The sequence below is a fragment of the Amia ocellicauda genome, chromosome 4 (assembly GCF_036373705.1).
Source record: "Amia ocellicauda isolate fAmiCal2 chromosome 4, fAmiCal2.hap1, whole genome shotgun sequence".
Taxonomy (NCBI): Eukaryota; Metazoa; Chordata; class Actinopteri; order Amiiformes; family Amiidae; genus Amia; species Amia ocellicauda.
The window spans coordinates 6,420,940-6,448,483 of NC_089853.1; the positions used below are offsets into that span (position 1 = coordinate 6,420,940).

Sequence of the window (27,544 nt, forward strand, 5' to 3'; positions counted from 1 at the left end):
ATGGAGGTTGCCATGGTGAGTGCGGAGAGCGGGGGGGGGTGCAACAGCCACCTGCCGTACGGGTACGCCCATGCGCGTGCCCGCGAGAGGGAGAGGGAGCGCGAGCGCGAGAGACAGGCCCAGTCGCGCGCCGCCGCCGAGGCCGCGCAGGGAGGAGGAGGAGGAGGAGGAGGAAGCGGCGCAGGGGGAGCCACTCACCACCACAGCAACCACAGCCAGCAGCAGCAGCAGTGTCGCGCCGCCTCCTCCTCCTCCTCCCGGGGCAACAACAGTAGCGCCGGCACCGCCTCACGCCCCTCCTCCTCCTCCTCCTCCTCCTCCTCCTCCTCCTCCTCCCAGCAGCAGCAGCAGCCGGCGCTGACAGGGAGGAAGAAGCGCCGGGGCGCCGAGGAGCGCAGGAGGAAGCGTCCGAGGAGCGGGGGGGGCTTTCGCCAGTCGGAGTTGGCGCTGCTCGGGTCTGAGGACGACATGATGAAGGAGGAGGACGACGAGGAAGAGGAGGAGGACGAGGAGGAGGAAGACGGCGGCAGAGGAGGGGGAGGAGGAGGAGGAGGAGGAGAGACGCGGCACCAGAGGAAAAGTTTGCTGTGCAACATGGGTGATGAGGAGGAGAGCGTCTCCCTCACGGACAGGCGCCCCCAGCCCGGGTACGAGCCCGTGTACAGCGCCTACGGCTGCTGCGAGAGGGTGGTCATCAACGTGTCGGGGCTGAAGTTCGAGACGCAGCTGAAGACCCTCACCCAGTTCCCGGAGACCCTGCTGGGGGACCCCGAGAAGCGCATCCGCTACTTCGACCCGCTGAGGAACGAGTACTTCTTCGACCGCAACCGACCCAGCTTCGACGCCATCCTGTACTACTACCAGTCCGGCGGGCGGCTGAAGAGACCCGTCAACGTGCCCTTCGACATCTTCTCGGAGGAGATCAAGTTCTACGAGCTGGGGGACGAGGCCATGCTCAAGTTCCGGGAGGACGAGGGCTTCGTGAAGGAGGAAGAGAAGCCCCTGCCCGAGGACGAGTTCAAGCGCCAGGTGTGGCTGCTGTTCGAGTACCCCGAGAGCTCCAGCCCCGCCAGAGGCATCGCGATTGTCTCTGTCCTGGTCATCCTCATCTCCATCGTGATCTTCTGCCTGGAGACGCTGCCCGAGTTCAGGGACGAGAAGGAGCTGCACGGCGCTGCTGGAGGGGCAGGCAACGGGACGGGACAGCCGGACAACGGGTACACCACCTTCAACGACCCGTTCTTCATCGTGGAGACGGTGTGCATCATCTGGTTCTCCTTCGAGCTCATCGTGCGCTTCTTCGCCAGCCCCAGCAAAGCGGGCTTCTTCAAGAACATCATGAACTGCATCGACATCGTGTCCATCTTGCCTTACTTCATCACCCTGGGCACCGACCTGGCCCAGCAGCAGGGCAACGGGCAGCAAGCCATGTCCTTCGCCATCCTGAGGATCATCCGTCTGGTTCGGGTCTTTCGCATCTTCAAGCTCTCCCGGCACTCCAAGGGTCTGCAGATCCTGGGGCACACCCTCCGGGCCAGCATGCGGGAGCTGGGGCTGCTCATCTTCTTCCTCTTCATCGGGGTCATTCTGTTCTCCAGCGCCGTGTACTTTGCCGAGGCGGACGAACCCACGTCCCAGTTCCAGAGCATCCCCGACGCGTTCTGGTGGGCAGTGGTTACGATGACCACGGTGGGATACGGGGACATGAAACCCATCACGGTGGGGGGTAAGATAGTGGGCTCCCTGTGCGCCATCGCAGGTGTCCTGACCATCGCCCTGCCCGTGCCGGTCATCGTGTCCAACTTTAACTATTTCTACCACAGAGAGACCGACAACGAAGACCAAACCCCAGTCGTGCAAAACACGGCCTGTCCTTACCTCCCGACAAACTTTCTCAAGAAGTTCAGGGGGTCCCCTTCCAACTCCTCTCTGGGGGACAAGTCCGAGTACATGGAGATGGAAGAGGGGGTGACGGAGTCCCTCTGTGGGCTGGAGAAGCAAAGCCACAGCAAGGGGAACGGGACAGAAATAGCCAAGAAAAACAGCACGAATCCCAAATCGGTGCAGACTGACGTGTGATCGCAGCTTTTTCCTCATCAAGTGTAGAATGATTATTAATGATCACAAAATCAGCATTGAGCAGGCGCGCCAGTCCAAAGTAGAAAGTGGAAAACAAACTGCGTACATTCATGCATAATATACTGTATAGACGCATCAAATATTATGAACTAATGAAACTGCAGATAAAGATGGATCATATTCCACTGAAACGAGAAAAGGAAGAATTTAAACACATTTCTGTGTCTTTCTCTGTAAAATCACCATCCTGGATTGGATCATTTTTTATTTAGGGAAATGCTGTTTTTTGCAGCGCTTTGGTTAGTTAGGAACCCCATATTACAAAACACAATAATGTCAACTCGAAATATTTAACTCCATGACCTGTTGCTAACTTTAATTCGCCACACTTGAATTAGGTTTCCTCTTACGCTGTAAAGTCAGGCAGCAAACAGAAGCGAAAGCCGTGCCAGAAACATCAGCAGGAAACAGTCAGAGAGGAGGTTTGCTTCACAAACGACTGAGAAGGAAAGGATCTTCCCAGCCTTTGCATATTATTTTAAATAATATTATTATTGCTATTATAATATAGGAAAACCTAACGGGAAATCCGTAAAACAAATAAAATAAGAATTAAATGACGTTTAAGGCACTTTAATAGTTTTCCGTGTCACTTTAGAAACACTTGAAGTATAAAGAAAACATAACTTACCGTTTTGCTGTTACAGAATAATCTCTGCCTAGTTTGCACTATAAAATATGCTGGATAAAACAATATACTAATATATATATATCTTTACTGTGATACTGTTGAAGGGGTTGGAAGTCACTTGGTAATATGTGCAAGACAATCGCGGAAAAGCCCGACTCTGGACACTCTGTGATATAAGGAAAGATGGATAGGGAAGTGGGATCCTATAGAGCTTTGTTTTTAGTTTTTTCAATATTTGCTTCTCCTTTTCGGTCACATTCTCCTCCTAATCCTAACTTCACCACCCTGCTCTCTCTCTCTCTTTCTCTCTCTCCCTCTCATCTCCCCTTCTCTCTCTATCCCATGAAGTAAATACTGACTGAACATACGCCTAAGACTGTAGTGCCCCACTTCACCCCAACCCCCACGCTCAGAGAGAAAGTAAATAAATAAGATGTATTGATCGATCATATGCTGATTTTTTCTATCGAGTCCGATACAAGCTGTCTGTGCCAAAGCTGCGCGTCTCTCGGAGCTCCAGGCCGAGCGCTATACCTGTTGATTGGTCTCCTGCTCTCCTGAATTGCAACCCCTTTGGCAGCAGACCCCCCGAGGGCAGTTACAATGAGGGTCCACGGCTTCACTGTGTTGCGCCGATGTCACGATTGCTTTCTCCACACTTTTGAATATCTAAAATGCGTAAAACTGACAAAAGAGCCATATCCGTGGACAGGGCAAGAGCGCGTCAATGGCACAGAGAGTGAGATATCCTAGAAAGATGCAGAGGTATTTCAAACAGAGAGATCGTGCTGATGTTACAACAGAGAAGCACCTCTTCCATTTACTGACATATCTGCAGCATATCCAGTGGAGCCCCCCAGCCCTCCTCGTTGTCTTATTTTGATGCATTAAATAAAACCACCTTGACGGATGCACGGAAGAAACGTGTTTGAAAGTGGGAGCCGAGGAGATGTGCACGCACGACCGTGTTGTGTGAAAGGAAGACCCCTCGGCCGTGAATAGTGCTTTATCTCCTATCTTCCCTTTAATGCCAGAGAATGACAAAAAATGAAAACCCTTTAAATGGAAACTGCTAAACAAACAAACAAGAAATATTTTTTAAGTTATGTTTTGGGTACATGGACTTTTTTCTTTCTTTCGTTCCTCTTTTTCGTCAATGGACAATATACCTTCAGAGGAAAAGCAGAATCCGGAGAACTAATTGTCTTCCCAGAGAGCACCCGCTTACATCGGACAAGGGGGTTTGCACACAGGTATGTCGCACTGCTATCTATATATCTATCTATCTATCTATCTATCTATCTATCTATCTATCTATCTATCTGTCTATCTATCTATCTGTCTATCTATCTATCTATCTGTCAGAGTGGTGTCTCCAGAGTTAATGTGCCAAGCTCTTGCCATTGCGCTCAGAGTTCACGGCTGCGTACATCCGCTCCATTCCCAATATTGACAACAGGTGCCACTGTACTTCAAGGAGGGGAAGCTGCCAACGACCATGCAGAGGCGTATTTCTCAGTGCAAATGTCTGTAAATGTCGTGTGGATGTTGGCTGAAGTGAGAGTTCAATTACTGGAAGCAGGGCGACCGTTACTTTCATTGCGCCAATGCGGCTCTTGTGCGTAAAGGGAGTGTGCCAGCGGGGCCGCCTGCGATCCGGACTGGGACAAAGCCCGCTGTGTGAAGGGCTCTGGGCTTTCAGGGAGGTGGAATAAGGCCTTATTTTCCCGTCCGATTGCACTTTGTTGAATAATTTATAGACATAAACTCATTACGACTGCTGCTGCAGTAATGCCGAGACTCTCTTTCGGTTATGTCATTGCATATAAGTCATATTTCATTTAATATACAAAACACAAACCAGTTCTTTCCTAACATGAGCACCAAGCAGACCGCGTTGGTCATTAATCTACATGAATTAGCTTGCCTTTTTTTTAAAGACACAGAAAGGTAAAATAAAGCGTCACCCAGGATTTGTTTTTAAAGAAACGCTTGAGTTTCCCTCTTACGTGCACCGCACAGACGTGTTCTTTGTAAATGATACGACTAGTCTTTCAGTTCATCACACAGAGATTAATTTATATATCATCATATACAACACAGAAATACTGAGAAAAACAACACATAGGTCAATTGAGTAACGACACCACTGCTTTCTCCTGATACAATGATGAAGGTCAATAGAAAGAAGTATCACACAATGAATCAGCCAGAACAGTTTCAATTAGATCAGCAATTCACTGCATTATTACTAAGATCCAATTGAGTTTGAGTGAAATAATTTCATTTCAGCTTCATCTGTTGCTGTTGCTGTACATGCACGTTAATCTACTGTCTCCCAGCTGTTTAAAACAATCTATCTGTCTAAAGTAAACATGCGCTAAATATTTAATTTCATAAACCTTTTATCTAGGGGAAATGAGAACAAAACTGAAAACAGCAGTAGCTCTGTCAGGAATACTTAATATATGAGTTATTATTATTATTATTATTATTATTATTATTATTATTATTATTAGTAGTAGTAGTAGTAGTAGTAGTAGTAGTAGTATTGCTGTTGTTGTTGTTGTTATTAAGTAATTAATTAATTAATTAATTAATCAATTCACTTTTTACTATTTGATTTACTTTGGGCTTTTGGCCCCGGTCTCAGCCTTTTAAAACCACAATTCCTATGAAGAGGCCTGAGAGAATATTGCCTCATTGTAAAAAATATTCAGATATTCAGTAAGAAACGCTGTTAACGGGGTGACATACACTTCATATAGAAGGTGTTTGCTTTGCTATATCGCCTGTAAGCTGGTTAGCTTGCTCAGTGGCAAATGTCAATCCCTGGACACGAATACTGTCAGATCTGGAACAGAGAATAATGTCAATTCACATCCACATGCCTTCTCCTTTACAAGAGCACGTACCAGGGGAGATCTCGAGGTTCTCATGACCTCACTGGTTTCTAACAGGCTCACATCGACAGGCTGTTTAGCTGTTGGTGTTGCCAGATGCACAGTGCCTTTGAATGCTTGACCCATAAGGGGGTCAGTGTTTGGGTTTGCATTGGATAGCCTGAGAATGTCAGAGTACAGTTTCATTGCGATTAAGATGATAACAGATTTGATATTATCTTTATTATTTTGGCTTTGGAACACACAAACAAGGGAGAAGAATTGCCCAGACTGCATATTTGCAATCAGATGTATTTACATGAAGAAGTTTGTGGTTTCTGTTCTCCGCCACTCTTGTGTGAAGTGTGATTTTCAGAAGCTGTTATGCCAGAAATATAGGGCGAGCGAACTGGCAAACTTGGAGATGTAGAAAGGAATATGTTCAAAGCGCACACTTTAGTGAAGGCAAACATCGATGGCTGGAAATGGCCAACAGAGCTGCGAACGTGTGAATTGCTCTGAGAAGGGATCGTAAGCCCACAGCGACGTGTGAATCCAGAAGTGTGAGATTTTTAACTTAAGGATCGAGCACGTATGTTTCTTTTTGCTTTTTTTTTTTTGGCAATTCAAGGCAGTTGAGACACCCTGCCAAGTGACAAGGTAAATCAAATCCTCATTAAGATTTCTACCTCTCTTTCAAAGTTGACCAGCCTTTTTGTAGCTACATCCATTGTTGAATTAATCTTTAAAAACTTTCGCTGTACGTGAGAACACAGCATTGGATTTGGTCCACATGGATTTGGAAGATTTTCTCTTTCCTTTTTTTTGTATCGGAAAATCATCTGAAGAATGATGGCTCTTTTGAACTGGACTTCAGGTGCATTCTAGCCCTGTGGATTATAAGATAAGGGCTCGCTGTTGTTTGAGTACAATGAAAGTCAATGGCTTTTATTAGTGTTTATCCTGTCAGGTTTAATTAATTGCCCTTACTTATCTGATAGGCAAGTGTCAGACTGTGATGTAGCCCTTTGAAGGTAGCTGCTTAAATACAATAGAAAAATGACAAACATTTTCTCCATGTCTGTAATGGGATACAGATTTAAGGTTCAAAACAAGTTTCTGTTTAAAATGCAGTTCTTATTTTTTTTTACTCAGCCCACCCAGTGTACGAAAAACAAAAAGCTAAGTCTGTTTAAATAATTTTATCAGCTGCATATTGAAAACACGCACGCAGAAGGAAATATTTAAACTCTGGGCAGAGCTACAGATGCTAAAAATTGAAATAAATAAATTAAATATACATGTGTAAAAGTCATCTAACAGTTTGAGGGCGAGACATAAACTGCAACCTGGAGAAACGCACGTGGAGGTGTGTGCCGTGTGCATTGTGCTGTGTTGTGAAGGTCACGTGATGATGTTTTTTGTGAAGGTGTGCTTTTCTGAACCTGACCTATCAGTGTGCCCTCAACCGTTCACAACATCGTCCAGGCCGGCTGTTTCTCCGATGCGTTTGTGTATTGAGCTGTACTGCATGGCACACAGATTCGTTTTCACGTCTTGCATTCTGCCCCCGGGGGCCACACAGACATGTCTCTCTTACTGTAATTCGACTAATTAAAATAAAACCCGAAACTCAACAGCGAAGCCATTCTTTCCACTCACACAGGAGGTTATCCGGGTTTTTCAGGTTATTCGTCTTTCTCCCATAATTAACGCTGTTTGTGTGTCTGTGTTGTAAGGTTTGTGCACAGCCCCAGTAGTGGTATGGCCACTTTATTAGAAAATAAAAACAAACAGACATGTTTTTCAAGAGGAAAAGATGCATCCAGTTTGGGTAGGTATTGGAAAATAAATAATTTAAGATCCTTCTTGTTAGTTGATCTAAGGATCTCCTTTATTTTAAACACTGTAGTACTCTGCAGAGAAATGCAAATTAATGAACGGAAGAAAGTCTTGGATGGAGACGAGAGAGAGAGAGAGAGAGAGAGAGAGAGAGAGAGAGAGAGAGAACCTCTTCAGCTCTGTCACCAGCTTCACTGAGATTTCGGAGTCTCCTGCTTCCTGATTTGTACCCATCGTGTCCTAAAATAGCTGCAGACGTGGTATTGTGTGTCATTGGGTTGTGAATCGCTTGCGGGATCTTGAAAGATGGCATGATGTTCCTGCTGTGCTGCAGCATCTTTACAGTCAGGTTCTCCGCATCGCTCTGTGGGGATGGCTGGGGATGTTGGGACACAATTATTGGTCTGCAACATCTGGGCACCGGTAAACATCTGCCATGGTACCTCAATACCCCTTCCCGTCTTCAAACAGTGCACAAGGATGGCTGTGCTGGCTGGCTAGTGTCATCAGAAAGACAAAGTGTTCCTTGGGATGTTTATTATTGCACATCTCTGTCATTTGCATTTGCGTTGCAGGGAAAAATGAAAAGCCTTAAGTAAATAAATGGATCATTTTTCACAGAGGAGTCTTGAAGCCTCATTGAAAAATCTGTGCCTGGACTTTTTGATCAATACAGTGCAGCACCTGTACAGAAATCTCACTCACTTCTCATCGATGCAGGTTTGTGCTGGTTCACACAGGCCAGCTGTTGCTTCAGACTCTCAGATGCAGAGTCTTAAACAGATCCAGGAAAGGAAAGGAAGGACAATTATGTCAGTTTGTAGATTTATAAGTAAGATTTGTATCGACCTGCCGTGCGGTCCTGTGCCGATTGGGATCCATAGTCCAGACTGTGCTGGTTCGAATCTGGGATGGATTGGCCTTGAATCTCTCAGGGTTTCCTCAGCTTGTGGCACTATTGTAGAGGAGCATTATTCCTGCCCATGATGGTGTAGCTCTTCTGCTCAGACTTGTCAAGGAATCAGCTACTGCCTAGACTCACTTCAGTCCTGAATGACTAACCTGATCATTGAAACATGCTGGTTTAATGCTAGTGAGCCATGAGACGTGTACATATGTGCTTCACCAATGTATACTGAGGGTCAGCATATCAAAGTGACTCATGGCCACCCTACCCCTTTTACTCGTCTGCCAAATTAATGTGTCACCTCCTGATTGGCTGGTTATCTGTGAGATTTGTAAAGCAGAGGCTTACAGGACATACCACGACACATAAAGCCCTCGACAACGAATTTAGGTGACTTTTAAAAATGTCCCTTTCTATTTGATTTGACTTAATGGTATTCTTTGCTCATGACTTTACAGTCATTAGTTAATTGTGCCTCTGAAACTCAGCTGTGATTACACCTTCACTAAAGTGTTATTTGAATTAACGGGCTGTACTAGCAAACGGCATTCAATTATTTAAAGAGCTGATCTACTTTTAAACAAAGACTGTAAGGCTAATGTAGTAATGAAGCATTTAATTCCATAACCGTTTTCTGTCCTTTTTGTTAATGGCTCAATTTAATTTTTCAGCTAAAAAAAAGAAAAGAAAGAAAAGGCACAGAGAAACGGTCACAGCCAGTGAATGACATACGGCCAAAAAATATGACAACATCGTGTGTAATAAGTTCGAGAGGGAACCGATTTGAAATGATTGTTTGCTGAATGTAGGCTGAATAATTTGCAAGGGCTCTCTCTACTCTGTACCGGAGACATACGCCCAAACCACACGCAGCCGACTGCCATTGACTGACTGACGAGCTCCACTCCTCGGCGGAGCCTTGTCCAGACAAATTACCTTAACGAGGCATCGGGGACGGCAGGCGAGGTAGTTCCAGGCGAGCAGGGCTGTCAGACACACACTGCAGGGACTGTCAGGAATCACACCGCAAAGAGGAGGGCAATCGGTCACGTTTCCCCCTGGTTCAACAAGGGGCTGTTCTTTATTTTCCAAACCATTGGCTCCTAAGAGACACATTAGGTGTGAGGGCACTGCTTTGCGAACGGCTGGTTGAATTGAGAGCTCTTACCCTGTGTTTATTATTACTAATCGTCTCGCAGAATCTGGACATGGCATTTACTGTAACCTCTGAATGCTCAAGGCTGCCCAGTTTACTTTATTCTAAATAAACTGTGTTGTTCAGCTATGGGAATGGGGGAGGAGAGTCGAGCAAGAATTCCTTTAAAACTGGCCTTTTTTTTTGCTGCACTTTCTGTACTGTGTACAGGGGTCTAACAAGCTATAAGTCTTACCAGATGGAGAGATTTTTGAAGAAACACTTAATCACTAAACCAACAACTACATCCAGCGATTATTAGGAACATTTAATAATATTGCCCTTTGCCAGCTGTTAATCAATTCAGCACATGACTACAAATCGTTTAACGGAGATGAGGACAACATCTGCCAAGATGAACACTAGGTCCTCCGCTTCAGGCCACAGTGCAAATAGCAGAGTATGAGATGTAGTCAAAGTCATACGGGGAGACTGAGGACAAGTTCAAACCTAGCTGCAGAAATCAACAACATTGCTGAAGTGGGCTTCTGTGACACCTCGCATGTCAAAACTGCCTGGCACTAGGGACACGATACTCTGAAAAACAGGTGTTGGTTAGTACAGATTCAGACCTGCAATTTCTGTACTGTAGAAACGTCTAATGTTTGAACGTTATTTGTATACTCTCTATCAGAGGCCTGAGCAGGACTCCGGCAAGATGCTCGATCTCTCTTCATGTCATGAGTGCAGTTGCTTTGGCAGGGAGCTGTAATTCGACCTGCACACAAAACAAAAGGCAATTTATCTTGTGCTGATAAATATTTTACCTCGTTGCCATCCTCATTTATGTTCCACAAAAAGGAAAAAAGGTTATACTTGACCAGATGACAAACGTTCGATAGTGGGCACACCATGAAATGTTTCCAGGACCAGTTTGTCTTGAGATGCACTTATTCACTCTTAGCATTGTGACATGGTGTGTATCTTGTTGGTAGTTGGACGGGTCCCTTCACCATAAAATTAATACAGTAATACAGAACATAAAAAACAAAACCCTCACTATCCAATTCCATCAATTACACATCAAACTGTACAAAGCACACAACTTGGTACAGCCCAAGACCATTGGATCTGTCTTTTTCCATTGGTAATATTATATATTATATAGTATATGGGTTTGCTGTAGATTTATCTTGCAAAAGGAACTGACCATGAAATATTTTTTTTTCCTTGCAAATGTCTGGGAAGAAAAACACAAAAACCCTCCAACAGAACCAAAAACAAATGGAACATGTAAAGCAAAATGATCACATTAATTGAATCATTTCCCAGAGTATTGTGACAGGACTGTAGCCTGTGGGTACATTTATATCTCTTCAGACACTTACAATTATGAATACATTGCACATTTAAGACATCATAAATAGTAATGACTCTTTCCCTTTAGGTGCTTTTTGATATAGCGCACATAACAATGCCCTTTACAATCGGATTAGAAGTGACTTCCCTGAAGAAATGTAGCCAAAATGTCGTGCTAATATTTATATAATGCATGTGAGCAATTTTTTATTTTTTTTTAATAACCGTGAGGCTGAATACGAAATGAAGGTCTGAAAATAGATCATGCGCGGACTGTGAAATAAAGCTTTTGGCAGATGGTGACACAGTGACTACATCCATGTGTAATCATCTGGGGTAAAAATGAGATCAAATTGGGATATTTTTATATCGATTTACGGGGTGCACATAGAAAAAGTCGAGCAAAGAATTTGAAAGGAATTCGGACATAGTTCAGATCTGTCAATAATCAAACCGTAGCTCGAGCTTTGTGTGAAACTATTTTTCTCTTTTGTGCGTTTGCTCAAAAAAATCCTGAAAGTGATGTTGGCTGCTGGGGATGAAGGGTGTTCAATGTCGGTGAAAGATTGACAGATTGAAGGGGTTAAAGACACAAGACAGTGATTGATTTCTACACACAAATGGAAGAATGTAGTCATGTGGAGAAGGAAGGCCAGTCCACATCTCCTCACTTCACTGCCGATGACACTTGACGAATCAACACACGGCAGAAACAGTTACGAGGGAAAGATCGCACACAGAGGACTGTTTGCTCCAAATAACTTGTCATCTCTCCACATCATATATTGTGCTATTGGAACAGATTTAATTTTGCCTGACAAACCTTGATTCATCCCACAGCATGGGGATTCGCATTTCAGGCCAAGACAGGCAGGATCCGATCCTTTCCCCCGTGGGTTTCTTGATGAGAGCACGTTGAGTTTTAATTCAACTGGCAGGTTGTTCTGAGAGTAGCATTGTTCAATTTGAGGACGACGGTTCTCATCTCTGCACGCTGGTGGAGATCAGGAATGGCACGTTTCTGAGTGGCATCCCGGCACTGAGGACAAAGTATGTGACTCCAGATTGAAGCGTGGCATGCTCTTCCTGTTTTTCCTGTTTTTCAGTGTTATCTCTGACCTACAATGCAGTCGGGCCGTGTCCGTAAAAGATGAATAACCCAAACATTCACAGGACAGACACAAGACTCAAGGCGGTCTATTTTGTCATCGTGTGTTTTTGGTAAGCGTTGCCTTTGAAGGCGGCTGCAGAATTTCTGATAGGCGGACACTTGTGGCGTGCCGGTTCTCCGGTGCTGAGACTGCCAGAGCCACTCCTCTTCACCACAGCTCTGCAGGACACAGGTCACGATTCAGAGCAAGACGAGCAATGCTCTCCACCCCAGTCCCTTCAGCTCTGCGGTGTGATGTGTTATTGTGTCGATAGACGCATCGAGGGCCTCACCCTACTATTCCATCAATGCTGGATTGCGCTAGTGTCCAAAATATCACAACACACGCCGGCAATCATGCTGTCCTTCACACAGACCGGCCTCAGCTCAGCGTCTGACCTCCAGTAAATCCGCTGCTGGCAGAGGCTGTCTTGTCCCGTTACATTTGGTCTTAGAGGGTACAGCATTGCAGCAGCACATTGGTGTCTAGTAAGCCCTGGTATTATGGGCTGCCTGCTTTGTCAAGATGACTTCAGTGACAGTCAGTGATGTTGGCAAAAGAGCAAACTCCTTCCTTCCTTCCCTCCCTCTCTCTCTCTCTCTCTCTCTCTCTGTTTGAGTACACTTCTTTGGATTCTTGCCGGGAATATTGTTGCACGACAGTAATGACTTTTACACAGTAACCTTAACGAAGACCTTGACTCACTCACAGCTCAACGTATGGTTCCAATTAATGGTGGGAATAGTAACAATTTTTAAAGAGCCATGTAATGGATAAACTTTGCCGAAAACAGGACCCTTTCCCTGCGATGTGATAAATGACCTGCCATTATAGTAAATTGCTCCCCCCTCCCTTTGAAGACAAACCACTCGTGAAGCGTTCACTTCATCTGAAGCAGACAGTATAGACACAGCAGTTTCAGCCGCCATGGGGCAAAGTCACTCCTAGGATTGCTTAGGCTCGACTGGTTTCAAAGGGAATTGTGTTTTTATGTTCTTGGACGTATTCAATCAATCAAACAATCAGCTGGTCGATCGATTGATCAGTTTATGAATAGATAGATTTTTGGCAGCTTTTCACGTTACAGTCAGGCATGGTAGTCGGACGTACTAATCACAAGGAGCTTTTTTTCATGCAGGACACAAACAAAAGATAAAGGGGAGAAATTATTAAATATAACCCTGTCAAAGCCATTAGCTAAGATAACTTCAGGCCATGGTTTTGTAAGCCGAGCACACTTGATTCTTGTCACTTTGTTTCCCCTTTAAACATCATTCAGTCCACCTACAGCTTTTTAAAGAGAGTGCTGTATTTATTAGTCAGACCTGGACAGCTGTTATGTAAGTGAAAGTAAAGTTTGCAGTCCTTGCATATGCAAAGACGCTGGTCTCTGGATATGTCATTAAAACAGTACAGTTGCCACCCGACTCATTGGACGTCCAATTAGTTAAACCTGATACGCAGCCGTGATATTTGATAGGACACTGAAAATACCAAATTAGCATAGCATTTTCTCTTATTTGGTTTTGGTACGTGCTTTTAACAATAGGTCCTTTTTCTCCCAAGCACAGTCTGTGATTTTTATGAAGTCACAGTTTCCTGTTCTGGACAGAGAACTTGAATTCCAGACCTATTCCTCGACTGGAAGCTTTCCATTAGGGTGATGGAAAACTCCGCCTCTGCTTTCCTTGTTTCTGTTTCTGTTTTTTGTGTGTGTGTGTTTTCGCTTTCTTGGACACGTCAACAAATCTTGATCGTTATCACTTTGACAGAGATGTGAGATGCTTGTGTTTTCAAAGTCAGGACTTGTGGATTGGCACGAGGACAGGTCTCCTGTCATGAAGGCATTTAAGACAAACACATGCTTTAAAAAAATAGAAGTCTTTATGTAGCGATGGATTATTACAGTTTCTAGTTTCACAGCAAATGCCAGTTAGTTAATACTGACAACACAATCCTACTGGGAGGGCCGTGTTGCGAACCTACACTGATTATAATATGCTGAAACAGCTCACCAAGGGCCAGGAATTGAGGTTATGTGGTACAGGTCCATCTTCAGTTCAATTCAGGTCAGTTTCTTTGGTTTATAAAATGCTACAATCCCAGAACAGAGCCTGGATAGTATGAGATCTTAGGATGTGAGGATTTAACCTATCTGTTGTCTAATGGCTGTCTAATGGAATATAACATTTCAATATAACAGTGATAAAATAAACAAATACATAACAGTGATATTAAAGCACTCTTGTCTGTCTCCCTCTCTCTCTCTCTCTCTCTCTCTCTCTCTCTCTCTCTCTTTTCCAACCAAGCAAGGAGCGAAAAGGGGGACATCTTGTCCTCAGTTTCAATGACATTGTCAACCCGAGTGCATGATTCCTTCCTGAAGGAGACATGAACTTGGATGGTAATTTTACAATTGGCAAAGTTTCGATCTAATCTGGGCCTTATCCAGACGCGAGCGTTCAAGATAAGAGCACTGATTTCAACGTGAGGGGAATTAAAAGCTGTCCCCGTCCCTGTGTCAGCCTCTCCTGAAGGGGAAAGGCCGTCAGTATCTCGCAGTGGTTCGCTGTGGGGAACAGAAACATTCAGACATTCAGAGAGAATTCAGGCAGGATATGCAAATGTGCACAGGGCAACATTCATGCATTTATTTATTTATCTCTTAACAAAGTGAAACACTCGAAACAAAGTGAATTTGGCACCGGCAACGAATCCACTTCCCATACAATCATCTCTCGCTCCGTTAAACCCGTGCACCTCACTTTGCTCTCAATTATTATCAGGGAATTATGCAAATGCTGTGTTCAGTAATACCTTTTAAGGTGATTCGGTCCAGCTACTTGTGTGTATTTATTTTTATTCTGTGGATGGAGATGGGATAAGAGTGTGGAGCTCTGTTGCTTCTCCCAGATGATTATGGCCCAGCCTGCCTCTTGAATAGTAGCTTCGTGATGGCCGTGCCAAGCTTGTTCACATTGAGGAGAACATGGCTGGGTTAAAGCACAGACTAGGAGAATTAGCATTGATTTATGCAGCCGTGTAGAGAACGCCTTTGTAATGTTCTCTGGAGTGTCTCTCAGCGCTCTGCATTAAATCAGTCTCTCTCTCTCACAAACACACACACACACAGCTCTCTCCATTACCTGAGTCTCTTTCTCACACACACACACACACACACACACACACACACACACACACAACTCTCTGCATTACTTGAGTCTCTTTCACACACATACACTGACACACACAGACTCACAGACTCATACACAACACACACACTCTCCTATATACACACACTCACATACACACTGATACACCCTCACACACTTACACACACAAAGTTTTTCTGCACTACTTTAGAGTCTTTCACACACACACACACACACACACACACACACACACACACACACACACACACACACACACACGGAAGGCAGTAGAATACACAACTTAAATTAAGTCAGGGCTGTGGTCTGGTCCTTGACGCAACAGGATGGTGAATATTGTTGATTATTTTTGTAACGTGTTGGTGTCAATGAATCACTGCCACTATAACCTTTTAAATGTATTTTTCCATTTCCGAAAAATGACTGGTTCAACCACTTGAGCAATTCCTAAATATCCCTGTAAGCTGCCATTGTTTGGGCTAAATCCAGAGGCCAGTTCTGACCAGCAGAACTATTTTGGTTTTACTCTCTGTCCTTCAGCTGAACAAACAAGGCTGATTACTGTGTGGTTAAGATCCTGATGTTCTGATAATGGCTCTGCCCAGGTTTATATATATATATATATATATATACATGCCTCTTGAACAGTAGTGTAATCCTGGTCGGGCCAGCTTGTTCACATGGAGGAGAGCATGGCTTGGGTTAAAGCACACACTAGCTGAAATAGTGTTGTTCTGTAAAGACAAGTCCAGTGGTGAATTTCACTTTGTTAGGATAGTTGAATAAGCAACTTGATTCTAAACATACAGTTTTTGAGATTTTCTGGGAAGGAAACCAAGATTTTAAGTATTACAAGTTACAAGCATTTTTATAATTCAATCAGTGTTTTTTTGTAATACAGATTAAATGACAAGCTTAACCCTGTTGCCAGCTGCCAGTTGCCAGATACAAACCCGGTACTAAATGACAGGTTTCCATTGTGTAGGGGGAGTAAGACCCCTCTAAAATCCCATCTCGCGCCATGTTAGTAATTTGCTGTTTTCCCCAAATCTAGGCCTCGCTGGTACAACACATATCTGGCCTCTACTGTATGCTTATTGTGCAATCGCTGTGGTAATAGTTTATAGCAGTTTAAAAGTGTGTTTTCTCATTTTTAATCATTTAAATGTCATGGGTCGACTGAATATTATATGAAGGATTGCCCTGGAATCCCTGATGTTCAAGTCTCCTGTCAAGCCTCATGATATTTCATGTCAAAGTATGAACTTGACTGTCTCACAAGAATAGTTTCCATCTGACTGAAGTTAAAGATATTGTACCAGAGACTACACATACCTGGACATAAACACAGAGCACCTGAGATGAGCAGCTGACAATGGAAACAGAGAAATACAAACTCACCCTGTTTAGGTATCATAAACTCACACAAGGGGAAAAAAGATTTACCCCACTGTTCTGTTATAGACGGTGAATTTGTTCAATACTTCATACCAAGTTCTGCTTCACACATTTCTTCATTTACTTTATTTACACAACAAAACTGAGTGCACTTTCTTACCTAAATTTAGAAAGCTGGGGCCGGACGAGGGTTACAACCTGTCTGGCGCTTTTGGAAAAAAAAAAAACTAGTCTGAATGCTCTCTTCGTCTCTAATGATGTCCTGTCTGTGGTGTACGAAACCCATTTCACAGGGCTAAAACAAGAACAGACGCAATCTGGGCTGGAGAGGGAAAGACACGCAGACATCTTCACAAATGCATGCTGGCATTAGCTCTCGTTGTTCTTCCTCTGTGTTTCCAACATCTTTCACAGAAGGTTGCGTGTAGTTGTCTGCTCTTCTTCAGTTTGAAATTAAATTGGGATGTGTTTTTCTTCGGTTGTTATCCTTTTTTGTGTGGCGTTTTGTTTCTCGCAGGCTTGGATGTTCCAGATGTTGCGTTTCTCCTCGGCGCTCCTGTCAGCCTCTCAGCTGCAGTCCACACACACAGCCGAGACTCTCCACTCGCTGTCCAAACAGCAGGCAGATGCATAATTAGTGGATCCACTTTTTGTTCCCCTTCACTGGTTGAAGAGCTGCAATACACACATCTATACCTTTTTTACTTTATTTCTCTTTTACATTGTTTTGGAGTTAAACCTTCTCCTTTAGGTTCTCTGTGCAGAAAGGTGCCATTCATTCTTTAAACACCTACACCCAAAATACCGAGTGCAGCTTCTGTATATGTGTATATGTCTCTGTAGCCGAAATCCCCCAGTGCTACATTCTCCACCGCCGAAAGACAAAATGTTGCATTTATAAAACTCTCACACACACTGCTCTGTCAATTATCTGTCATCTTATCTCAGAGGTTTAAAGTCTTTCTGCAGCAAAGCAAAGATTATTGTTTGCTAGTGCATCTTGGACGGGACTGCTGGGATGTGTGTTTAAGTGCCCGGGTGTCTGCTTCACCTTGGAGGGCTTGTCTGAACTTTACGCTGCGTGCTATCATCTCCAGCCTGTTCATTGGGTTGCTGAGAAGAGAAAGAAATGAGATCCACTGAAGGGAACCAAAAGCTGAACACACAGTCAAAGTGTCCCGGTGTCACGGCTAAACTGCGCTTGTGCTAACTTACAGTACAGTGTCCTCGCTCTGGTCTCCGGTATTTAAGAACATAAGGCAGTGTCCAATCGAGAGGAGGACATTCGCCCCATCGTGCTCGTTTGGTGTCCATTAATAACTAAGTGATCAAGGATCCTATCCAGTCTGTTTTTAAATGTTACCAAATTGTCTCTTCAGCCGCATCGCTGGGGAGTTTGTTCAGATTGTGACGCCTCTCTGTGTGAAGAAGTGTCTCCTGTTTTCTGTCTTCAATATCTTTATTGAATACATTTTTCTAGACACTAAACCTTTTTGCCAACAAGAAGAAATTAAGTGCAGCCTCCTTACATAAAACAGTAATTTGCCTGATTCACAAACTCTCCCGTCCTGCAAGCGCTGCCAGCAACGAGTGTGACTACAGTGCCCAGATTAGGGGGCAGGCAAGTGGTCAGGCTGCTGTCATATTAATGTAGCGTCATTGAAAGGCACTTTATTAAATAAATATGTGTATTTTCATAGGAATCCCTCATGATGCTGTTTGTTTGTGGATTTTTAACTGGATTTGCGTGATCTAGATGAGAAAACAACCTGTTTCCCTGCGACTCATTCAGAGTTCTTGCTTTTCATTGTTTAAGTTCGTCAGAGGCAGTTCAGTGCTCTGATGGCTTACTGGTTTTCACATAGACTGCGTGTTTTCTTCAGGGAGCTTTACTGATGCCTTTATGCCTCTTGTTGATCTGGTTTGCTGGATGTTTGGCGAAAGCCTGAAGGGCCTGAAGGATTTTGAAACAGGACGTGCTTTGAAACAGGCACTTAAATGGGAGGAAATTTACATAAACAGAAAGCACTCAAGCTTTGTTTAATTGATCGCACAGCTTTTGTTACTCATAGGCCTTGTTTTTTCACACATTTATATATTCTTTTTTTTTTTTTTAAACGTATCTCGACAGAATAGACTTTTAAAACTTTGTAATGACTCATGTCTTGTTGTCGTGGTTGTGCTCCGTGTTCGAAAGCCATGGACATTAATTTGCGCGTAACTGAATTAGGAATTTCTTCAAGCAGGTGCCCTCGCTCTGTCCGCTGACCTGACCTGACCTGACCTGACTGCGGCTAAAAGTGAACGATCCAGTGAAGATGTTTAATCATGTCGCCTTAAAAAAATGAGTCTTCCAGAGATAGTAGCTTTCTATGGCTCTGTGCTGGCCAAGGTTTAAGATCAAACCCCTATCCCGCCTTACAGTCTGCCGGGATTAAAGGTCTGGCTGGCACTGGAGCGGGGCGCCCCGGGCCTGTCTGGACTTGTGCCATCCTGGCAGTCAGATGATCAGCAGCCCGGCATCAGTGGCTGGTGAGCCTCTCCCCGTTCCCAGTATCCCGTCGGGCGGCATACGATGCAGAGAGTCGGGGGAGAGGAGGAAGACATAAATCAAACACACACAAAAACAGCACTGTGCTCTGTATATGCATGATGGATAGGACACTGGCAACAGTGCCCACAGAGAAGAAATAAATATATATGTACAGCTCTGAAAAAAATTAAGAGACCACTCCAAGTTCAGAAATCAATGCTAAGTGGTCTCTTAATTTTTTCCAGAGCTGTATATCAGACATATCTGTGTTCAATATACTTGCAATAGTTGATCCACACAGAGCACTCTGAGACGTCGCATCCTTGTCATTTATTTTTACACAATTAAAAGTGGCCAAAGTCTTATGCTGGATATACAGTCGAAAGCTATAGCCTACGTGTTGCTTTTACAGACACGATGGCCAGCAAACACACAAGTGCCGGTTTCTTCTTTTCAGTCTTCTTTTTTGGCTCCCATTTGCAAACTCTGGAAGTTGGACTGAGCTTCAGCGATGGTACTGAACTCTCCTCAGCCAGCGAGTCGAGCCATTAAGTATATTTCCACTATTATGTTGCTAAGGCTTTGCAATTGAAACAATGCAGCTCAAGGCTGAGTTTTACTGTATAGGAACGTCTTATGTTTGTGGTAAATGTTAGCCTCACCATAGCAACGGGAGGCTGCAATCTAGAAAGGGATGCAGAAAACTTTTTGGTTGAAAAAAATAAAAACATTTTTTCTTCCAAGGGCTTTTGAGATAACGGCTCTTTGGAGACAGCGCAGGGTTGGAACATATCTGTCAAACATGGTAAAAAAGCGATGTTTCCAAATTAAATACTGATGAAAGGATTAAGGAAAGGAAAACAAATTGGATTTCTTTGTTGGCACCCTTGACAGCTGCCTTCGAAACGTACTCCTTTTCCGGCGCTGAAAAAGCCTTTGTTGCGATGCAGCCCTGGTCCACAGTGTAAAGAAGACACGTGCTGTAGAAACCCGCCTAACGAGGTTCAGTATAGATTAATGACCCGGGACTGATGTCTCTCCCAAACTCCGATCACAAATCCTTCACTAGTTTGCATTCTCTGATTTAAGGCAGAATAATTCACCCTCCATGTCTTATCAGTTCACAAAGCACGGCCGGATAAAAAATCACAGAATGTCATAGTAATAGAGTAATGTCTTGTTTATTTATTTTCTCCCTTCCTTCGCTACCATTGCTGTAGGGTAGAGTTGCGTAGTAATGGAAGACTTTGTCCTTACATTCATCCCAGCTGACAGGTTTATTAATTTCCTTTGCTGTTTGTTGTTTTTAAATTCCACCACATCTCGTTTCCTCCCTCTGCCCCCTCCTCACATTGTCATTCGCTAAACATTGTTTGGAAAACCTCTTAACCACAGCAATATTCATCAACCACACAGGGGTCTGAGATAGTTATTTTTAAGTTTGTTGCATACACTTTCTCTGAGTGTGTATGTACTCTATTTATACACACCGTAATACCAACACTAATCATTCCGGACTCGCGACTTGCATAGAGGGTGGGATTGTTTACAGGCACCATGACCAGTTCCCAGGTCATATTGACTTACGGGGGACCACAGACTGAAACCAAGAAAACTGTTGTGAGGGGGAAACGGCACAGTTTTCCATCAGCCATCCATCTGAAGGATTGTAGTAATCATTGTGGCTGTGGATTAAGGTTAGGATTAGGGCCGGGTCAGGCCTGCGCACTCCTAAATACATAATGCCTGTAGTGTGTTTGTGATTGCTCAGTCTACGCGCACCGTGTGTGTGTTGTCGGCAGTGTGCTCTCAGGATAGGGACTTCAGCGGGGCACTCTGGTGTTTTGTTCCCGGCCTCTCGCCGGTGCCAGATGTAACGTCGTGGATGTAGTGACATGACGAGGTATTGAGCTCCACGGCGCAACACTGTGTCAGCTCTAGCAAGCCCTACGAACAGAAGAAATTACACTCAGGGAGCAGGAATGAATGAGTCGCTTTTCTTTGCCTGGGCGAACCGCATCCAAAGAGGTGGGCGGTTTGTTAAACCGCATTACAGTGGGTGATAGAGTGCCAAGCGCTGGGCACTGATTAGCAGTGCGTCTTGGCGAAACAGGGAGGGCGCTTTAGCCCTGTCTTGTGTCTCAGTCTTTTCTTCGGCTTGTTGTGTGTAGAGCGCATAATCCAGCCTGAACCAGGATCCCGCTCTTTGTTTCTCTTTGCTGATGCGTTCGGGGATCCAAGGATTTGGTGCAACGAGACAATGCGCCGCTCTCGGGCCGTGTGCAGCGCAATGACAGTCTCAGTGCTGAGCAAGTTTGCTCTTTATGTTCAGGAGAGGCTTTATCATTATGTATTTAGAAAACACATCCTTTAATATCCTTATTAAAGGAAGCAGCATGTTCATGTAAGCCTGTAAGGAGGCTAACTGAATTAATCAGGTGTTATATATATATATATATATATACTCTGTATAGCAGTAGTACAGTAGTGTGTCAGGGGTACAACTCCTGTCTAGTGCTGTGTATGGTGTTGTAGGCCGAGCTGAGATTTATTGGGGACTAATTCCCCTTGCGTACTGGTGTAGGTATACGCCGAATGTGACAGGACCGCCGGGGCGCATTGCATTATAATTGTGTGAGGATTCCTTGCCATATTAAGTGCCTATCATGGCTCTATATTAATATTTGATATTTGGGGTTGTGTTGTGTGTCACATATGGTGAACACTGAGGGGATCGGAGACTGCTGGCAGGGGGGGTTGGACCTGTAGTTAGTGGGCTTATTATATAGATAAAGTAAATATATATGCTTGCTTGCTTTTATAAAAAGCAAGACTCAGTTGGGTTTCATCTCAATAGACCTCAATCAATGTCTTCACTCTATTTTGATAGAAGCTGTTATTATCTGGCCAGACATGCCAACATATTGGATTAGAGTGGATTAGAGTGAGTACAAAAATTAGCTTTATTATCCTCATCTCTGGTCCCTGTGCTCATCATTTGTTGGCTGCAAATGCTCAGCCTCCAGAGTGTGCAAGTTATTATTACACAATAAGAGCTGCAGTGCCCCTACATTATGCCAATTTATTGACAAGTGGCCAGCTATCATTTTATTGGTAGGAGGCAAGATTGAAATGCCTCCTCTCTCTCTGGCTGCTGGCTCTGATATCCATCTCGTTTGTGAGCTAGATTTTGTTTAGTTATAAGTGCATATGAGGTATATATGTGTGTGTGTGTGTTTGAATTAAGCATTTTAAAATAAAGCTGAGCCCTATGGGTGCTGTATGCTGTCTGTGATGCAGGAGTGTCCTTTTGCCTGTATGGGAGCAGATCCCCTGCCACGAATCTGACGCTGCTAATTCGATGTGACTCTGTGTCATGGAGTAATTTGATTTAAAGTGCACGGAGCTAGTGACTTCCGAATGGTAAACCCTTTTGTCACTTTGAATCAGAATTACACTTTCGCCCGACCCCCCGCTCCATCACAAATGTCACGCCTGATTTATGGGCCCCGATTCTTTTGTGGGAAATAAGAGACCTGAAAATGAAAACATGCACAACAACAACACACAACAAAACTTCAGTGCGACGCTCCGTGTTACATCACCTGGAGCAGGAGCTATAGTGCCAGGAGAAAAATCCTCCGTTTCAATATAACATATATATATTTTCGAGTGAGCTCATAGAGACACACATACATCAGTGTGAGGAGGCATATGTAGAAGATTATAAATAGCAGTCTGATGTCATTTGTTTGCTTGACCTACTAAGGGAAGACCTCTGAATTAATTCTCTTTCTTGAATATTATGTGGATTATTGTGCACATTGTAATTTGTTTATCGACTGGCTGCGCACTGGAGCACGAGGAGTGCAGAGCAGACAAGCCTCTATATTCCTGCTTACTAATAATCTGAGTGCCAAAGCTGTGCATCTTTTGCTTCTTTTATTATATTCTTTTTCTTCCCTTCTCTCTCTTTTCATCCGTCTTTTCACATCCATCAGAGCTACACATTGCATATGATAGACTACAGTCACCCCCTTCAGAGAGCTCTCCAGAGACACATTTCATTGATTCAAAATGACTTCGAAAAGCTATTAGAGCTACTTTTGCCTTTTCTACATTTAAGTGGATGAAGCAGATTGGATGGGGGGGTGAGAAAAATCATCCAAAAATGGTTTTGGTAAGAAAGTGTTCAGTAAAAACGATCTGTTAAAATGTAACACTTTAGACAGGTGAGAGTATATATATCTTCCACAAGCTCCTTCAAAGCAAAGCTACATCATCACAGCAAAACAGCTTTATGGAACATTTAGTTTTCCGTTTTCCACATAATCAGTCATAATCAGACTTTACTACAGTCCTGTTTTTAGATGACCATGTGTCATTTACAGGTCTTGTTTGAGGTCACCATTGTTAGTCTCACCACACCTTGCCACACTTTATTCAAATTCCTCTGTGCTTCACAATGCATTTCTGTGCCTTTTACTGTGGTACACATTCTTAAGGGATTGCAAGGCTAGAACGCTCAATGGTTGGGGGACTCTGCTGATTGAGGCCTGGTAATAAACTGTCACCGTCCCTGTCATGCCAACTTGATTTCCATCAGCCGCTATCACAACACGTGGAGACAGCACACATGCTAGTGGAAGCGATCTGCAAGGGAATCGGGTTTCTGTGTCTGAGCACACAAGACGGCGGGGCTTTTTGATGAATTATGGAAATCGCAGGAGCACCAGGGAGATGGAGACAAACTGCACAATTACAAGAGCAGGGGGTGACAAGTTGCACGGGAAATTTCATAATTAAGGACAGATTAGAGATCGCAGCAGGGCCCAAGTATTCTCTCCTGTCACTCCAGGGAAGCGTTCTCTCGGTGGGCTGTGGGGCAACAAGACCCCCGGCTGTACAGAGAGCCATCTGATGCCGGGGCTGAATGAGTAATTCTAGGAAATAAACCTTTTATCTAGTTGCTCCACTTCCTCTGGGTCAGATTTAAAATTCCCTGTCAATGTCTGTCTCTTCCTTTCTGAAGAGGCATCTTATTATTCCTGTCTCTGATCTGAAAGACCTTCCCTCAGCCTTCTCTTATGGAGATTGCTGAGTGTAGGTTGTGGGATGCAGTCCTTTGATAGCATCCAAAACTTAGTTGCCAATAAAGCTGGGTGAGAATTGAAGGTAAAAGAAAGTTCACTGTGGTCCTACTGGGTGTCAGGAGTGGTGAGAGTCTGATTTAAGTGTAAATTCAAGCACAATATTATTATCTTTCCTAGCACCTTGTTACGAACAAACACACAAAAAACAAGATGAGAAATTAAAAAATGTGTCTCTGAATGAATTCAGTTTAAATAGTGTGCTCTCTGTATTGTGTATCTGTATGTAATAATTACCACAAAAAAAATATTTTATACCTATTATTCTCACAACTTTTATTGTTTAAAGACTGGTTTTCTTCCTTTGGTGATGTGATTGTTTTTTTTTTCTGCTACTGCATTACAAGTACAATGCAGCAAATTATAGACCACTGTCACTGCTGAATTACTACTGTAATACTACACACTATAGTGCGCTGCTGTTTGTGGAATTACGAGTGTAATACATTGTGGATCACAATAGACTCCTCTGGAGGTCTGGAAAATATGGCATTTTACCTCCCAACATGCTGCTGTGGCTGTCTGAGCAATATACCTGTCTTTGACATATTTGTTTTTCAAGCCAAACATTAATGTCTGCCTTGGTGTCAAGAACTGTGCTTTCTAGATCTTAGAGGAGAAGAGAAATAGTAAAATATGAAATATCCATCATTAAATAACATAATACTAGAAGGGACTATTAAACTATAATTCCACATGCGTAGATGAATCATTTATAACATATCTATAAAAGGATAAGAATGGGAAAGCAAGACGTGAGCCTTTGTGGAAGACTGTTCTCTGTGCCTTTTTGTGTTGTGTTGTTATGTTCATTATCATGGATGGGGTTTATTTTAATGAGTTTGTAAATGGTGTGTAAACACGGGGGACAATTGGAAAGCTGCGTGGATCCTGGCTGTTTACTTCAGCTGGTGATAGGGGGCTATTCCACAGTGTGTTCCACCATCAGGGCGCTGAGCAGCGGAGATCTGTTGCAGATAATTGGCCCCAATGCCCATGACCAGCTGACCTAATTAAAAGGAAACAAATAGCACAAATTGAACACAGCTCAGTAAACACACGGGGTGAGGATAATTACTATAACAATAGTGTCTCAGCCAGCCTGCCTTCCCTCCCCTCCGCTCTCTCTAGCGTCTTCCCTGGAAAGCAGATCACTGAAAACATGCGATATTTGAGGAAACATGATTCCTCCGCTATGATATAATAAATGTTGCATAGTACTCTGCGGGCTCGCTGGTAATTTGAGAAAAAGCCCAGCATGAATTATGCAGGGTGCCTTGAAACGAAGGTTTAGGGACGGCTGTGTACAGAAGGGAGATCGTTGCCTCGGCCTGTCCAGGCTGCGGTGCTTTGTAAGAGTACGGTCCCTGCGTCTGTGGCAGACGGCCCCAGGCAGCGATATGAAAGCCGGCACGGGGATGTTTTGACTCCCTCATTTAGTTGTGTTTGCAGCAGGGAAATGCTGTGTGTTTGCGGCTGTAGCTCAGCATTCAGGGTCCCTTTTCCCATTTTAGTTTTTCCTTGCAATTGTTATTTTCATTCAGGCTTGGATTCTAGTGTCCATATCCTTCATTCTCTCGATCTAAATGAATGAATGAACTAGACCAGCCCAAGGAGAGCGGGAAAAGGGGTTCTGATGAAGCCAACAGTTCTTGCTCACAGTGTGGGATTTCATCTTTCACTTTTGCAATACTAAAATGGTTTCTGTTTTGAATTAAAGTTGGGTGACCCTTCCTACTCCTGCAATATCATTTATTTTGCATACATTGAGATGATGACAATGATCAACTCAATTGTGGAACATGGCCACATCTGTGTTCTCAGGGGCATTTAAACGCAAGCTACTCCTCCACTGGGTACCAAATGATAGGTGCTTACTTACAAAATGCAAGCTTATATCTTGTGTATCTCAACAAAAGTTGATACAGCCTTAAGGGCCAGTTTTGTAGCCTGATTACACCATTTCTTTTTGTAGCAAATTATCAGACACCACACTGAGGATACGATCATGTTTTCCTCTGTATTCTCTTCTATTCCTCCTTTGTTCTCTCTCTCTCTCTCTTCCCAGTTTTGGCAAGAGTGCCAAGCAAGATGGTTCTTGTGTCTTACAAAACAAATGCCACCTTCCATTCCCTGTTTGTGTTCTCCATATGGGAACTTCCAATTGGCTGTACGAGAGAGAGAAATGCTGAAGGAAAATAAAATGCAAATCGTACGTCTTCCCCAGCAGAAGGCATAAGTCATTTCTGTGTTATTCATGCTGGGGACCACTGCATAAATCAGCACCTTCAGATTGGTGTGCTGCCTAGAATCCAGACAAATCATCCAGAGAAGAAAGAGTCAACATAAGTCAACCTCACTGAGTGCAAAAGACAAAATGTTAACAAGATTCTCCTTCTCTTCTCTCTCTTCCTCCTGACAGTACTGTTACACGTCAGTCCAATGAAATTCGAGGGTCCTGTCACTCTGAGAACAAGCTTCCTAGCTAAAGCCAACCTGGACTGCAAAGTTGGTGATCTCGTTGGATGCTGCGATGAACGATGAGCACGAAGACATGACCCAGTTGAATGCCTTAATGAAAAAAAAAATATATATATATATCAGTTTTACATTCAAGGGAAATAGACCTAGAGATGTATCAAGGGTATTTTTTATTTTGTTGCGTTTTTTTGTAAGTGTGAAACAAAGTCTTTTATGGAACTGATGTTAATATTTTAGTATTACGGACAACAGTGTCGGGCTTGTATTTTAGTTAATTTTTTCCAGTCTGCTTTGTGGTTGTAATAAAATAACAACCACGCAAATAAATAATACATGCTTGCAGTCAGTCTTCTCTATGTGGCAATTTTATAATATTTTGTTATCAGTATGAGTTTTATTTTTAAACCAAATGCCACTGGCACAAGTGGAGCTGCTGAACAAGTTACTGATATATATATATATATATATATATATATATATATATATATATATATATATATATATATATATATATTTATATGTTGCTAATATATATTCCTTAAATGTGTGTGTTTGCATTTCTGCATTCCTTTATTTTCTGTGAAATGGTACATACTGCACTTGAATCAATATTTTGTCCATTTTTTCCAAGAATAAATCAAAAACAGTTCCATTGCGCTTCGATGCTACAGGAGTGAGTGTGTCATCTGTGTCTCTCAACTGCATACACTACACTAGTGTTGAGCAGTTGTGCTCTGTAGAGTCCTGTTTGTGTTTTTCCTTTGTC

The 27,544-nt window shown here is 43.5% G+C and overlaps 1 protein-coding gene across 1 annotated transcript; it reads left to right on the top strand.

The window, feature by feature from the left end:
- On the top strand, positions 1–27,235 carry kcna4 (potassium voltage-gated channel, shaker-related subfamily, member 4). The gene is made up of 2 exons (XM_066700774.1): positions 1–4,023; positions 26,720–27,235. Exon 1 carries the CDS (start codon positions 1–3, stop codon positions 2,077–2,079), a length of 2,079 nt encoding a protein of 692 aa, XP_066556871.1. The 3' UTR covers positions 2,080–4,023; positions 26,720–27,235.
- The last annotated feature ends 309 nt before the right edge of the window (positions 27,236–27,544 follow it).

Bases quoted from the DNA above. Each gene is read 5' to 3' on its own strand.
- kcna4 (XM_066700774.1), top strand. From the start codon at position 1: ATGGAGGTTGCCATGGTGAGTGCGGAGAGCGGGGGGGGGTGCAACAGC.